Source organism: Capricornis sumatraensis, chromosome X, assembly GCF_032405125.1.
Source record: "Capricornis sumatraensis isolate serow.1 chromosome X, serow.2, whole genome shotgun sequence".
In the NCBI taxonomy this organism is placed as follows: domain Eukaryota; kingdom Metazoa; phylum Chordata; class Mammalia; order Artiodactyla; family Bovidae; genus Capricornis; species Capricornis sumatraensis.
The window spans coordinates 84,004,857-84,020,760 of record NC_091092.1 but is presented as its reverse complement, the minus strand read 5'-3'; the positions used below and the strand labels follow the sequence as shown (position 1 = coordinate 84,020,760).

The window sequence follows — 15,904 nt, the reverse complement described above, 5'->3', positions numbered from 1 at the left end:
TGGGCTAACAGAGAATGATTCTCAGTGACCGTGATGTTTGTTGCTGGAGACAGTTCCTTGACAGGAGCTGACGTGACCAAGTTCACCAAGCTGCACTGCTTTCCCCTGCTGGAGACTGCACTCTTCTTTTTGATGTCGTGGAGCACGTTCCTCCTGGCGGAAGCTTGTGGGTTCACAGGTGAGTTTCCTCTGCCCTTGGGTTTCCCTTATACTCACTGTGGCTGGAGCTGTGGAAGCTTGAGGGGAGGGCAAAATTCTTAATAGCTGTGGCCTGGAGTTGATAAACCGCTCACAGAATGTCCATATGCAGGATTGCCAAGTGAGCCATGTGTGCTGCAGTAGGAATAGTTTAGTTTCCCCCAAAGCTATATATTTTTAAAAATATGTAAAATGTTGAAGCTTTATTGTTTCAAACTCAGATCTTTGAGTACTCATTCTGACCATAAATAGATGCCTAGCTGCAAAAGTTACTGAATATATTAATACCTTGTTTGTAAAGTGAAAATGAAAGTCGCTCAGTCGTGTCCAACTCTTTGCAACCCCATGGACTGTCCATGGAATTCTCCAGGCCAGCATACTGGAGTGGGTATCCTTTCCCTACTCCAGGGCATCTTACCAACCCAGGGATCAAACACAGGTCTACCTGCATTTCAGGCAGATTCTTTACCAGCTGAGCCATAAGGGAAGCCCACCTTGTTTGTATCCTCCCCTGAATTGCTATGTTACTTTACAAACAGTAGTGATAACAAGCAAAATATATATCTTTTTAAAGATCATTTTGCATCTACTCAGATGAGTGTGAGCACAAGTTTTCCTTGTTTTGTGTCTGGTCTGTTTAATCACCGTTTTTCAAGACTGTGTTTTTATGGTGCTAGATTCATAGATTATTAGTGTGGGTGATTGTGTGTTGTTACTTCTTCACATTCTCTCATTAAAAAAAACTTAATCATTGGATTTGTTCTGTTAGAAAACTCAAGTACAGTTGCTCTCCATGACCCAGGTAATTAGGAAGTGCTTTTTATCATCTTTTCTAAATACTGCAATGTATCTTTATATGACCTACTTCCTTTAAAACTTGACAACCATCTGTAAATATATAGGCAAAGTCCCAGGTGTGTTAATTGTCTTTTAACAACAAAATAATCACTATTAACCAGAAATCTAGATTTTTCAGGGCTGGGATAAATGGACTAGTACTCTGGATCCATTTTGTTTGAATCCCTGGACCATGCAAAAATACAAAGCATTGGTTTGAAATTAAATTCATTCATTCAGCAAACAGAGAGGAATATGACAGAAGTGTGTGACCAGTACATACTTCACAGTCTCTATGAGGGAGTGAATGCTGAATGCCACATCAAGATGGTCAATTCAGTAGGAGTTTAGAAGAGGGGAGAGAATACCCTTAAAACTGGAACAAGGTGGAAAATTGAGGGCCTTGGCTTTGAAGGAGAGCAGAGTTGGGAGAAGGCAAAGGTTGATATGAGAAGTGGGGGCGGGGACACTTTCAGTAATAGGCAAATTTCCAAAACTTTCAGGAAGTGGGATATGCTGGGCTTTCCTACCTTAACTTTTTGTTTTAGGGAGAGATTGTTTCCAGCTTCTTTCCCTGCCCCCTTTGTATTTTTCTTGAATTCTCTTGCCAGGTGTGGTAGCTGTCCTTTTCTGTGGAATCACACAAGCTCATTACACCTACAACAATCTGTCAGTGGAATCCAGAAGCCGAACGAAGCAGGTGAGGGAGAGCCGTGTGTCCTCACCAGTGATCTGGAATATGAGGGAGCGGACCCACGGGGTTTATGGTTTGCTTTTCCCTTTCCGTGCAGCTCTTTGAAGTATTACACTTCCTGGCAGAGAACTTCATCTTCTCCTACATGGGCCTGGCACTGTTTACCTTCCAGAAGCACGTTTTCAGCCCTGTTTTCATCATTGGAGCTTTTGTATCCTTTTTTGGTTCCACCATTTTCTACACAGAGAGATGACCGCTTCCAGGGAAGCCATAACAACAATAATCTCTGGTTTGGCGGGGAGGTGACTGAACCAGCACTGGTTCATGGTGTTTTTATGATGAGAAAGCGTAAGTGGTAAATGTATAAAGCTAAAAGTATTTGATTTCAAGGACTGATGTTGATTCTAGGTGCCCTTTCTGAGTTTTCTGTGTTGATGTTGTTGTTTAGTGACTAAGTCATGTCCTACTCTTTGTGACCCCCTGGATTGCAGCATGCCAGGCTTCTTTGTCCTTCACCATCTCCTGGAGTTTGCTTAAACTCATGTCCATTGAGTTGGTGATGCCATCCAACCATCTCATCCTCTGTCACCCTCTTCTCCTGTTGCCCTCAGTCTTTCGCAGCATCAGGTTCTTTTTTTTTTTTTTTCCAGTGAGTTGGCTCTTCACATCAAGTGGCCAAAGTATTGGAGCTTCAGCTTCAGCATCAGTCCTTCCAATGAATATTCAGGATGTTGTTTCTAGTTACCCTTTCTTCATTTTCTGTGTCAGATGGCCTTTCTGTTACACAGGTGGTTGGCAGGTGGTAGTTTGTTTTGTAAAGCATCCTTCCTAACAGATCTAAAAATCAGCAACCCATATCTGTCCCCCAAATTGTTTTTTCTCATTGGCACATGAATTCCAATCCAAGAGGTTAAGCTTCTGTGACCCTTGCTCTCAACTGCACGTGGGTACAGGCAGCCTGCATGTGGTGTGTGTGCTTTCACCCATGCCTCCCCATGGTGGAAAAGACCCCCCTTTTGTTTTTCAAAAATGGAAATGGAGAGGAATGGAAGATAAAATGGAGAAATGCTTGGTTCCTTGATTTAGTCCCATTGTGACAGCAGTTTTTTGGAAGAGACAGTTTGGGGGTTGACTCCTCTGAAGTGAGGAGATACATGAATGCCCAGCAGTGCATTGATAGATGAAGACTTTGCTCTCTTGGCCTCAGACCCTATTGTTTTCATTAAAGTGAACTCTTCTGGGCTTTGAAACTATAGCAGTTCAGCTCCAAGCCCAGAGCAGGAGGCCACTATTGCTGCCTATTCCCTTTTGCCTTTTCTGAGGCCTCGTGGATATCCTTAGATCTTGGGATGCTGGTCCCCCAAAGAGGAGTGTTTTTCTCTTCTGAGCTTTTCACTTATTGTGGAGGAATAACTGATACTCACCAAGCAGCTAGAGAGAGAGACAGTGGCCTCATGCCATGCCAGACTCCTGCCTGTTAAGAGTATTATCTGCTTCAACTGGGCTCATTTCCTAGGTTTACACACTCACCAGACAAAGAGCTAAAGATCTGGCAGATCAGTGTTTTTATTCTTAAGAAAGACCTTGCATGTCTCTGTGATTTGTATTCTTAGCATGGCATCCTGTGAGACATAGTGAAAGCGCTGCCCTTGTTTACGGTGGGGGCCTTGTTCAGCGGGGAGCCAGGGCCTCTGTGAATCCTGAAGGCCACTTCCGCTTGAGGACTCCTCTTCTCTCCTGTTAAAAACAAAACAAACACAACAGTAGCAAAAAGGAAAAGAGGGAGAGAGAGAGAGAGATAAAAGAAGCAGAGGAGAAATTCGAATTATATCCTAGGGAAGGCAGAAGAGAGTCCCACCTTCGCTTCAGTCTGAAACAGCTGCAGCTCCGGCAGCTGGTGGTTGCTCTGCTGAAACGGAAGCTCACTGTTCCTCTGGCTTGCACAGTGGTTTCCTGCTGTGAGCAGGGCAGTGTGCCTCTCTCTGTTGGGCTCTGTTCTAAACTCAGCAAGTGACGAATGACCAGTTTCCTTGAATTCTTTGGTTTGCACAGTGAGTTCTTCTTCCACACTCTTCCTTTCCTCCATCTCTTACCTCCCCAAAGACATGTTAGCCACTTTGGCAGAGAACTCTCCCCAGGCTGATCCTTGTGAGAAATATGAATGTGTATTCATTGTATAAATACTGTAAGCTTCCCCACCCCTTACTTATAGGCTCTTCCTGGTCATACACACCCTGAATGTTTACCAAAGCTTACAACCTTACCCAGCAAACCTTCTGTTTATAGTTTGACACAGGTTAGTAATTTTTTTCTTCTGATGATTTTTTTTTTCCTCCCAGTAGAGTCCAAACACACTCTTTTACTTCTCTTAACTCTGCACCCCAGCCATGGTACCTTAGCTTCTCTCTGGACTCATTTTTTTTTAGATAGATCAAGAGACTTGGTCTGTATCAGTTTAATCAGATCAAAAAGTTACAACAGTGTGTTTAACAGGCCAGAAATTATCTCTGTGAGCAGGAGGTTGGGAAAATTGGCCAGTCGAATCCCACTTGCTGCTGAGACTTCTTTAGAGGCAAATGAGACAGCCTGCCTTCTCTGTGCAACTCTCCTGATCATAACAAGGTGTCACAGTGTTCCTGAAATTCTATGCCCAATCAGAGGTTGTGTGAAAATGCCATTTGGGAAACATGTTGAGCCCTTAACCTCCATCTGGTGGTCAGGTTGCCATCTTCTTGGGGAGAGCCGCCCACATCTACCCACTTTCCTTCTTCCTCAACTTGGGCAGAAGGCACAAGATTGGCTGGAATTTTCAACACATGATGATGTTTTCAGGTAAAAAAAAGTCAATAAAGTGAGTTTTATTAAGCAGGCAGTGTAAGTATGATTAAAATGAAATCAATAAGGTTCATAAAAAGACAGAAATTCAAGTTTCTGGTTCTTTGGGATCCCCTGAAGTGCTGAGTAGACAGACAGACATATTAAATAGAGCTGATACTGATTTTGTAAACCATACTACCACATGTGAACATTTTCCTCTAAAATACTTGCATGTTCATCTCTATCACCCAAGGAGATATATACCTGGAGATATATATGTATTTAGAGTGCTTGATTGTTTTCTAGTAGGTGTTCATAACCCTTAATCTTCCAGAAGGGCTTCAGACCTATAATTAGAAGGAAAATAAGTCTTTAATGATGAAGAGTACAGGCCAAATTATTTGACACCTCCCAGCTTCAGTGTCCTCTCATAATGAAATTGAAATAATCAATTGAGATCCCTCCTAGCTCTAACTTTCTAAGAAATAAAATACACTCACATTAGCAAGATGAATCCCAGACTGGAAGATAAGAGCCATGATAGTTCTGCTTGACTTACACTGTCTCCCAGATGCCCCCTGTTCAGTATAAAGCCGAGAAAAGTGGAGAAGCCACTGAAAGGACAAAGGACAATAAAGAAATAGGTGAAGGAAAAGAAAAGAGAGAACAATTGGCATGAGCAGATGGTTCAGTGAGAGTGGAAGACATCCGATTTTATAGACAAGACTCAAGTAAGAGCATCCCTGCAGAGCAGAGGGAGAAGATAGTGGGTTAAAAGGCCACTGTGACCCTTCGAGGTACCTCTGTCTGGGAAGGGGGAGGGGATGTACAAGAGGGACAGCAAGCAAGTGGCAGCCCTTTACTGCCACACAGTAGTTCTTGGAGGCCTCAGAGAGTCATACTAAAATCATATCATTAGGCACTGCTCAGCAAAGCAATTGTGTTGTCTTGTACTCCCTTGCATCTCCATTTAAGTACACAGCCAGCCCTAAAGATTTCCTTTCACTCTGACACACGTTTGTTGGGCATTCCCTTCATAAAAGCCATGCTTCTAGGTTGTGGAGGATATAGAAACCAGCCTTCTTCAGGGAGCTCACAGTCCACTGAGGGGAGACACTATATAAAACCTAACTCTCTCCCAAGAGAGGGTGGTGAATTGCACAAAAGAGATGTGACATAAATGTGGGGAAAATCAGGGCCCAGGGCCATCATCATCCAGGGGGTAGCCTTCCAACTGGGCTTGGATTCAGTGGCATTTCAGGAGGCAGGAGGTCAAAAGGGCAGGAAAGCATTGCTGTGTGTGGCCTTTTTAGGGAAGAGTCCCTTGGACTGCAAGGAGATCCAACCAGTCCATTCTGAAGGAGATCAACCCTGGGATTTCTTTGGAAGGAATGATGCTAAAGCTGAAACTCCAGTACTTTGGTCACCTCATGCGAAGAGTTGACTCATTGGAAAAGACTTTGGTGCTGGGAGGGATTGGGGGCAGGAGGAGAAGGGGACGACTGAGGATGAGATGGCTGGATGGCATCACTGACTTGATGGACGTGAGTCTGAGTGAACTCTGGGTGTTGGTGATGGACAGGGAGGCCTGGCGTGGTGCGATTCATGGGGTCGCAAAGAGTCAGACACGACTGAGCGACTGAACTGAACTGAACTGAATGGTCTGGTTTAAACATGAGACACACAGGCTAATGCAGAATGCGGGTGAGGTTGGAAAGGGAAATTTCATGTGAATTGGTGCAAACCTTCAAGTTGCATGTGAGTCACCTATTGGGCTGGTTAAAACTGATTTCTGGGCCCTACCACCAGAGAGTGATCTGAGGGGATGGAGTGGGCCCCAATAATTTGCAGCTCTAATGTTTTCTCAGCTGTTGCTGCTGCTGATGGTGGTTTGAGGACCACACTTTGAGAATCATTGCTGGAGTCTAGACCACAGAGAAGCCCCAGTGCCATGCCAAAGAGTTGGGCTTTTATTCAAGAGCATCTAGGAAACATTAGAGGCTTCTCAGGAGGGCAAGACAGAGCAGAGCCTCCATACATATGAGAAAATGCCAGTGGAAAAGAGGAAGATGAATTGGAGATAACTTGGTCACCTAGATAAAGTGTGTTCATCATCTTCTGTGTTAAAAGACTGAGAGATACACAGTACTGTTTAAAGATATCTGCTATCAAAACTATCAAAATTATTTTCCTCAAGGCTATGAAAGAAATACCTGAGGTTCCACTTTCATATTGCTTACATTGTTTACCTAATAAAAAAAAATGGAGCACACATTATCACTCTCTGACCCTCAGGTTTTCTTCTTTGAGATAGCATCCATTTAAAGGTTGAAATATTAAGTGATGTCATAGCTGGCTGTAGGATGATCTAGATGTGTGTCAGTATTTCAATAGGATAAATTAATAGAGTACATCAACCTTGCTCTGTTTTTTAATATAACTTTTGTTAAGTTGCTCCAGTGAATTGCAGTGAAGTTCTCAGATGAATGAAATCATGAAATTGTTGGGAAAAGTGGAAAAATATACAAATAAATATAGTGAGTATAACTTTTCATTCTCATACAATACAGGCAGTCTTACCCATGGTGAATAGGAATTTATGCTGTGTACTGTGCTTAGTCGCTCAGTCATGTCTGACTCTTTGTGACCCCATGGACTGTAGCCCGCCAGGCTCCTCTATCTATGGGGATTCTCCAGGCAAGAATACTGGAGTGTGTTGCCATGCCCTCCTCCAGGGGATCTTCCCAACTGAGGGATGGAATCCAGGTCTTCCACATTACAAGTGGGTTATTTACCATCTGAGCCACCAGGGAAGCCCAAGAATACTGGAGTGGGTAGCCTATCACTTCTCCAGTGGATCTTCCCAGCCCAGGAATTGAACCAGGGTCTCCTGCATTGCAGGTGGATTCTTTACCAGCTGAGCTACTAGGGAAGCTCTTATAATAGGGTACTTATATATTATACTTATTATATTTTTAGTTTTTATCAATAAAATTTTGTGGAAATTTGTTTTTTTCTCTTTTATGTACATAGCTAATATCCTTGATTTTTCTTCTTGGCCCACAAAGCCTAAAATATTTAGTATCTGACCCTTTATAGAAGAAGTCTTCATCTCCTGATATAGATCAGGTTATATTCTTACTTCTCTGCCTGGCTTTGCTAAGGAAATGCTGTTTTGTACATTTCACATATTCATACCTACCCTGTATCTTAAGTTTATAACGACTGTATAGCACTTGTGTAGTGCTTGAATCACAGACTTGGAAAGCTTATATTATTATTTATATTTCTTTTTATTTCATGTTACTATCAGGGGAATTCTTTCAGTAATGAAAGAGTGTTATTATTCTAAGGGGCTTCCCTGGTGACTCAGTGGTAAAGAACCTGCCTGCCAATGCAGGAGATGGGTTCCTGGAGAAGGAAATGGCAACCCACTCCATATTCTTGCCTGGGAAATCCCATGGACAGAGGAGCCTGGCAGGCTACAGCTCATGGGGTCACAAAGTGTAGGACATGACTGAGCAACAAAACAACAGCAAGGCCATATGCACTTTTGGTTTGATGGGCAGTTGTATGTTTCTACTTTTTCTGATGAGTAGACTTTGGTGCTTGAGTTTCTTGCTGATTGCCAAATACTAGCATCAGTGTGATTCCATGGGTATGGGATAAGCTTCACAGGTACTCTCAGCAGATCTATAAAAGTTGTTTATTTAGCCACACACCAAATTAGATCCCAAACTATGGGGTATTCACATATGGGATTCTCACAATGTGCTGTACAAAACAGGGCGGTGTTTTTCTTATTGCCTTTGGGCATTTTGCAAAAGAAGACTTCAAATAGGAGGAAATTGTTTAAATTCCTTTAAGGTTCTTTCTGTAGAAAACAACTTGACCCTTGAAGCATAAGCAGATACAATTTATTAGACTTGTGTGGCTAAGCAGTGGGTCTGGGGACAAATTGTTATTTATCCTTATGACAAGAGAGTTTCCTCTTTGATCCCCACAGGCCTCAGGGGAGCGATGGCGTTTGCACTCGCCATCCGAGACACAGCATCCTACGCACGCCAGATGATGTTCACGACCACTCTCCTCATCGTCTTCTTCACTGTCTGGATCATTGGTGGAGGCACGACGCCCATGTTGTCATGGCTTAATATAAGGTTGGTTTGAAACAAGGCCAGTTTTGTGTCTAACTATGTCACTATTCCCATGCAGAGGCTGCTACATAGAGCTTAGCACATGGAAGCCTTTTATATATATTTTTTAGTTTTGTTTGGGGAAGGATTAACATTTTTTAAAAATTAATAAAAATTCAGAGTATTGAATTTTCCATGAAAAAAAAATCATTAAAATGTTTGTGGGTACAAAAGCAGAGTAAGAAACACCTGGACCTTGCTAATGCTGAGACATTAAGGCAAGAATTCAAAAAGTCTTAAAGCTACAGGACAGGGAATAGACATAGCTGCTAACAGTGTCTGGCATTTCATACTCCTCTGAAATCAAATCTACGGGGTTGAAAAATAAGCTCATCAGCTGGAAGTAAGGAGAAGCAATTAGAGTTTTGTTTTAGGAGGAAACTATGCTGCGCTTCTTCTTGCTTGCATGCACAGAAGAGGTGACATTTCCTGCATCACCCTCATTTCTTGCAGCCTCATGGACATCCCCTGCCTGTGGTTTTGTTAGCTGTGTCAGGATGGAGGAGCACTGACCCAAGTTTAAGTTTTTTTTAAGAGCATTTGAATTCCAAGCTGTGCTTGTGAGCTGGTCCAGCATCTTACAGTAAAGAGGAGATTGAAATGGGTTGAGAGACTTATACACTAACTCTGGCCCTGGTTTAAGACAAGTTCCTCATGCCTTTGGGCCTCCATATGTCTTCATGTTAAACGAAAGCGTGCTGTCAGCTTTTCTCCAGGTCCCTCTAGCTCTGAGTGTGCACTCTACGTCATTGGAGGTGCCCTCACCACCTGCCTCAGTTTCAGATCTGCAGAGGGTAAACATGCTGGGGATGAGAAGACTCTGGGGGCACATAGGTATGAAGAATTCTCTGAAAATCCACAAGATGGCAATGTTTTTTTCTTTTTTTCCTTTCTCTGCTGGCTGCTGGTTTGTGTGGAGCTGACAGCTGCGGAGCACACCTAGTTTGGAGAAGAAAGAACCAACAAGGATCTTGCAGTGATCCTTGGGGTCAGGGAGAAAACGGGTTTGAGAGAATAGTCTTTCCCCTCTGGAACTTTTATATTGATGGGAGGCAGGGGTTGCTGGGCATGGCCACCATTGGTTGTCACCAGGAGTTGTTGGTGCTGGCTGCACCATTTCTGAGCTACCGTGTCTTAGCCTCAGATCTGGGTGGGTCTGCAGAACCTGGGTGGACTTATCAGTAAGAGTCTTCTAATAGCTAAAACTTGTGCTGCAGCTGTGTTTTGAGATGCCAACACTTACATTAAGTTCCTCATAGCATTCCTATAAGGGAGCTAATACTATTATGTTCATTTTAGAGCTGAGGAAACTGAGACATAGAGCAGTAACTTGCCCAAGGTCACAACGCTGTAAGTGAACAAGCTGGGATTTCAACCCTGGCATGCTCTTCACTACTGTACTATACTGCCCAAAAGGCTTGCTGTGTTAGTGACTGTTTTTGTGTTGGAAAATCTGGGATGATTAAAATTTCAGTTTCTTGGTATGAATCTCAAGAGTCACATGAAGGAAAATAGTTCATCTATGGAAATAGAAATCTGAAGAAGAAAACGTACAAATTTTTGGCTTTAAACTTGAGACATAAGATGGTACCATCTCTGTTCTGTGTAGCAAAATAAGAGCAAAAAAGGTTTACCCTGCACACAGTTGAGAATCTGCATTTGGTGACCTCTCTGTGATTACTTCCTGCTCCAGTTTACCTTGTCACCCAGTAGATGCCCTGGATGCTCAGAGCCAGGTTAAATCGCATTTTTCAGGCTATTTCATAAGTTCCTTTTCTGATGACCCCACCTATCATTATCCAATGAGAGTAGAGAGTTGACTTTTGACATTTTGCCCATTCTCAAACCCACTTCAAAAAGTGGGTCATTGAAATAGTCCTGCCCAGAGCTGAGAGCATGGGTCTCTTTTTCCCTGATGCACACAAGCTGTATATGTACACATATAATAATTGGATTGTTGTGTAAATATTACAGTGATATATATAAATTAGCACTTAAAAATAACAGCTCCTACATGGTAAAAGGTCACAAAATGACTGTGAATATGAAAGATCCAATTTTTCCACATCCTTGCCAGCATTTGGTATTGATACTTTTTATTTTATCTGCTCTAATAGGTATGTGGGGATACCTCATTGTGGTCTTAATTTGCATTTCTCATGGCTAATGATGTTGCATACCCATGGTGAAATATCTGTTCAAGTTTTTTGTCTGTCTTCTAGTTGTATTGTTTGTTTTTTATTGAGTTTTGCATTTGTTTTAGAAACTAGTCTGTTTTCAGATATGTGTTTTGTGAATATTTTCTCCTACTCTGTAGCTTGTCTTTTAATCCTTTTAACAGTCTGTCATAGAACAAAACTTTAAATTTTGATGAGATGCAAGTTATCTTTTTTAAAATGCATCATGCTTTTGGTGTTAATGCCTAAGAACTCTTCATCAAGCACTAGTCCCAAAGATTTTCTTCTATGTTATCTTCAAAAAGACTTTTTAGTTTTATGCTTTACATTTAAATCTGTGATCCATTTTGACTTAATTTTTAATATTAGACATGAGGTTCAGGTTGAAGTTTTATTTTGTCTGTGGCTATCCAGTTGTTCCAGGGTTCACTGGTGGCTGAGCTGGTAAAGAATTTGCCTGCAGTGTGAGAGACCTGGGTTCAATCCCTGGGTCAGGAGGGTCCCCTGGAGAAGGGAACGGCTACCCACTCCAGTATTCTGGCCTGGAGGATAGTCCATGGGGTTGCAAAGAGTCAGACATGACTGAACTTTTTTTTTCACTTTCATCCAGCTGTTCCAGCATAATTTGTTAGAAAGACTATCCTTACTCCATCGAATTGTTTTTGCTCCTTTGCCAGAAATCAGTTGGTGGTATGCATGAGAGTCTGTTTCTATTTGCCCTGTTGATTTATATGTGTGTACCTCCAGCAGCACCATACTGTTTTGATAACTATGGTTATATGTTCAACTTGAGCATCAGGTAGAGTGGGTCCTCCCACTTTATCCTTATTTTTCAAAATTATCATAGCTATTCTAGTTTCTTTCCATATATATTTTAGAATGAGCTTGTCCATATCCTAAAAAAATTGTGCTGGGGTTTTCAAAGAAATTGCGTTAAACCTGATTTATCAGTTTGAGGAGAATTGACATCTTTACCTTATTGAGTCTTCAAATCCATGAACATGGCATGTTTCTCTGTTTATTTAGATCTTCTTTGATTTCTTTGATCAATATTTTATAGTTTTCATTACACAATGTCTGTGCACATTTTGTTAGATTTACTTCTACGTATTTCTTCTTTTTGAGCTATTTTAAATGTTATTCTATCTTCAATTTCAGTTTCCTTGTGTTCATTGACAAGATATAGAAATATAGTTGGTTTCTGTGGGTTGATCTTATATCCTGCCACCTTGCCAAATGTTGAATTTTATCAAATGCTTTTTCTATACTAGTTCATATCATTATATTTTCTTGTTGTTTAGCCTGTTAATATGGTAGATTACATTGATTAATTTTAAAATTTCAAGCCAGCATTGCTTCTTTAAAACGAGTCTTGCTTGTATAACTGTTTTACATATTACTGAATTCTACTAGCTAATATTTTGTTAAGGATTTTTGTGTCTATGTTCATGAGGGATACTGGTCTGCAGTTTTCTTTTCTTGTATTGCCTTTGTCCGATTTGGTATCAGGCTAATCTCACCTCAAAATGAGTTGGGGCAATTTTCTGAGTCTTCTGTTTTCTGGAATAGGTTGTGTAGAATTGGTGTTATTAATAATTCTTCTTGAAAGTTTTATGAAATTCTCCGGTGAAACCATCTGGTCCTTTAGTATTCTTTTCCAGGAGTTTTGTTACATAAATTATGAAGGCAATATCTTTAATAGCTATAGGGATATTAAGATTATCTATTTCATATTGGTGAGTTGTGATAGTTTGTGAAATTGGTCCATCTCATCTAATTGTCATGTTTGTATTGTTCATAGCCTAACCGTATTGTTGTTTTGGTGTCTGTGAGATCTATAGTGATATCCCATGTTTCATTCATGATATTGGTAATTTGTATCTTCTCTGTATCTTTCAGTCTTGCTAGGGTTTTGTCAATTTTAATGATTCTTTTAAAGAACTAGCTTTTTACTTAATTGATTTTCTGTATTGTTTTTCTGTTTTCAATTTCATTGATTTCTGCTTCTATCTTTATTCGTTCCTTCTTTCTATCCAACTCTACCCGGACAGTGTAATGCAGCAAACTGTGCCATGGTAAAAAATACATATGGTGTCAGTTCATTACATTTTTCCAGATGTGTATAAATAGTGATTGTGTAGGAGACAGAAACTGACATTTACAGTGATTACATCAAAACAAAGTCCCCCAGACATAAGGTAATGAGACTGATTGGTTTTTCTGGCTTGTGGCTTATGGTGTTAATGACCACAAATCATTTATGTGAAGCAGGTTCTTATTCTAAAATAATTCAGAAATGCCCTGAAGTTCAGGGTGGTGTTTTGAGCTCTATGACCTCAGTGAAATCAATACCAAGTTGTTTCTTACTTCCCCAGGCTGTTGACAGAACTCTGATAAGGTACTTAGTGGCTTCGCAGAAGTTCAGAAGCCCAGGGTAGGATGTGGAGTTAACAATGACTTTTAACAAAGCTAGTGGAGGTGATGGAATTCCAGTTGAGCTATTTCAAATCCTGAAAGATGATGCTGTGAAAGTGCTGCACTCAATATGCCAGCACATTTGGAAAACTCAGCAGTGGCCACAGGACTGGAAAAGGTCAGTTTTCATCCCAATCCCAAAGAAAGGCAATGCCAAAAAATGCTCAAACTACCGTACCATTGCACTCATCTCACACACTAGTAAAGTAATGCTCAAAATTCTCCAAGCCAGGCTTCAGCAATACGTGAACCGTGAACTTCCAGATGTTCAAGCTGGTTTTAGAAAAGGGAGAGGAACCAGAGATTAAATTGCCAACATCCAATGGATCATCAAAAAAGCAAGAGAGTTCCAGAAAAACATCTATTTCTGCTTTATTTACTATGCCAAGCCTTTGACTGTGTGGATCACAATAAACTGTGGAAAATTCTTCAAGAGATGGGAATACCAGACCACCTGACCTGCCTCTTGAGAAACCTGTATGCAGGCCAGGAAGCAACAGTTAGAACTGGACATGGAACAACAGACTGGTTCCAAATAGGGAAAGGAGTACGTCAAGGTTGTATATTGTCACCCTGCTTATTTAACTTATATGCAGAGTACATCATGAGAAACACTGGGCTGGAAGAAGCACAAGCTGGAATCAAGATTGCTGGAAGAAATATCAATAACCTCAGATATGCAGATGACACCACCCTTATGGCAGAAAGTGAAGAGGAACTCAAAAGCCTCTTGATGAAAGTGAAAGAGGAGAGTGAAAAAGTTGGCTTAAAGCTCAACATTCAGAAAACAAAGATTATGGCAACTGGTCCCATCACTTCATGGGAAATAGATGGGGAAACAGTGGAAACAGTGTCAGACTTTATTTTTTTGGGCTCCAAAATCACTGTAGATGGTGACTTCAGCCATGAAATGAAAAGACGCTTACTCCTTGGAAGGAAAGTTATGACCAATCTAGATAGCATATTCAAACGCAGAGATATTACTTTGCCAATAAAGGTCCGTCTCTTCAAGGCTATGGTTTTTCCAGTGGTCATGTATGGATGTGAGAGTTGGACTTTGAAGAAAGCTGAGCGCTGAAGAATTGATGCTTTTGAACTGTGGTGTTGAAGAAGACGCTTGAGAGTCCCTTGGACTGCAAGGAGATCCAACCAGTCCATTCTGAAGGAGATCAGCCCTGGGATTTCTTTGGAAGGAATGATGCTAAAGCTAAAGCTCCAGTACTTTGGCCACCTCATGCGAAGAGTTGACTCATTGGAAAAGACTCTGATGATGGGAGGGATTGAGGGCAGGAGGAGAAGGGGACGACAGAGGATGAGATGGCTGGATGGCATCACCGACTCAATGGATCTGAGTTTGAGTGAACTCCGGGAGTTGGTGATGGACAGGGAGGCCTGGTGTGCTGCGATTCTTGGGGTCTCAAAGAGTCGGAAATGACTGAGTGATTGAACTGAATTGAACTGAATTTCTAGTCTGTGTATAATATAAAATGAATATAATCACAAATCCAGAACCAGGTCACTGCCTTCCAGAAATCCAACTTGTGTTTTTAAATTAGAATTTTATGATTGTTATTTTATTTTATTTTTATTTTAGACCATTTTTAAAAATTGAAATATTGTTAATCTATGATGTGTTAGTTTCAAGTTCTTTTACATCATAGTTTGTTATAAGATACTGAATATAGTTCCCTGTACTATTCAGTAGGACCTTGTTGTTTATCTGTTTTATATATAGTAGTGTGTATGTTAATCCCAGACTCCTATCCTCCCACCCCCAGTGTCCCCTTTGGTAACTATAAGTTTGTTTTCTATGTCTGTGAGTCTGTTTCTGTTCTGTAAATAAGTTCACTTATATCATTTTTTGAAATTCCACATATAAGTGGTATTATATGTTTGTCTGACTTACTTCTCTTAATATGATAATCTCTATGTCCATCCATGTTGCCGCAAATGGTATTTTTCATTCTTTTTTATGGCTGAGTAATATTTTCATGTGTGTGTGTGTGTGTGTGAGAGAGAGAGAGAGAGAGAGAGAGAGAGAGAGAGAGAGAGAGAGAGAGAGGGAGACGTCTTCTTTATCCATTCCTCTGTTGATGGACATTTAGGTCGCTTCCTTGTCTTGGCTATTGTAAATAGTGCTGTGTGAACACTGAGGTGCATGTATCTTTTCAAATTAGAGTTTTCTCGGAATATATGCCCAGGAGTGGGATTGCTGGATTATATGGTAGTTTTATTTTTAGCTTTTAAGGAACCTCCATACTGTTTTCCATAGTGGCTGCACCAATTAATATTCCCACCAACACTGTAGGAAAAGAAAGTGAAGTTGCTCAGTTGTGTCTGACTCTTTGCGACCCTATGGACTGAAGCCTACCAGGCTTCTCCGTCCATGGGATTTTCCAGGCAAGTGTACTGGAGTGGGTTGCCATGCCCTTCTCCAGGGGATCTTCCCAACCCAGGGATTGAACCCAGGTCTCCTGCATTGCAGGCAAATGCTTTTTACCCTCTGAGCC

The 15,904-nt window shown here is 41.1% G+C and overlaps 1 protein-coding gene across 1 annotated transcript in view; it reads left to right on the top strand.

The window, feature by feature from the left end:
- The window catches only part of SLC9A7 (solute carrier family 9 member A7), a 166,847-nt gene that overhangs the window by 121,036 nt on the left and 29,907 nt on the right, over window positions 1–15,904 (top strand). The window contains exons 8-12 of the mRNA XM_068963200.1: window positions 73–178; window positions 1,647–1,735; window positions 1,827–1,940; window positions 4,450–4,561; window positions 8,553–8,706. Of these exons, the coding sequence (XP_068819301.1) occupies window positions 73–178; window positions 1,647–1,735; window positions 1,827–1,940; window positions 4,450–4,561; window positions 8,553–8,706 (575 nt within the window). The remainder of the gene's footprint in view (window positions 1–72; window positions 179–1,646; window positions 1,736–1,826; window positions 1,941–4,449; window positions 4,562–8,552; window positions 8,707–15,904) is intronic.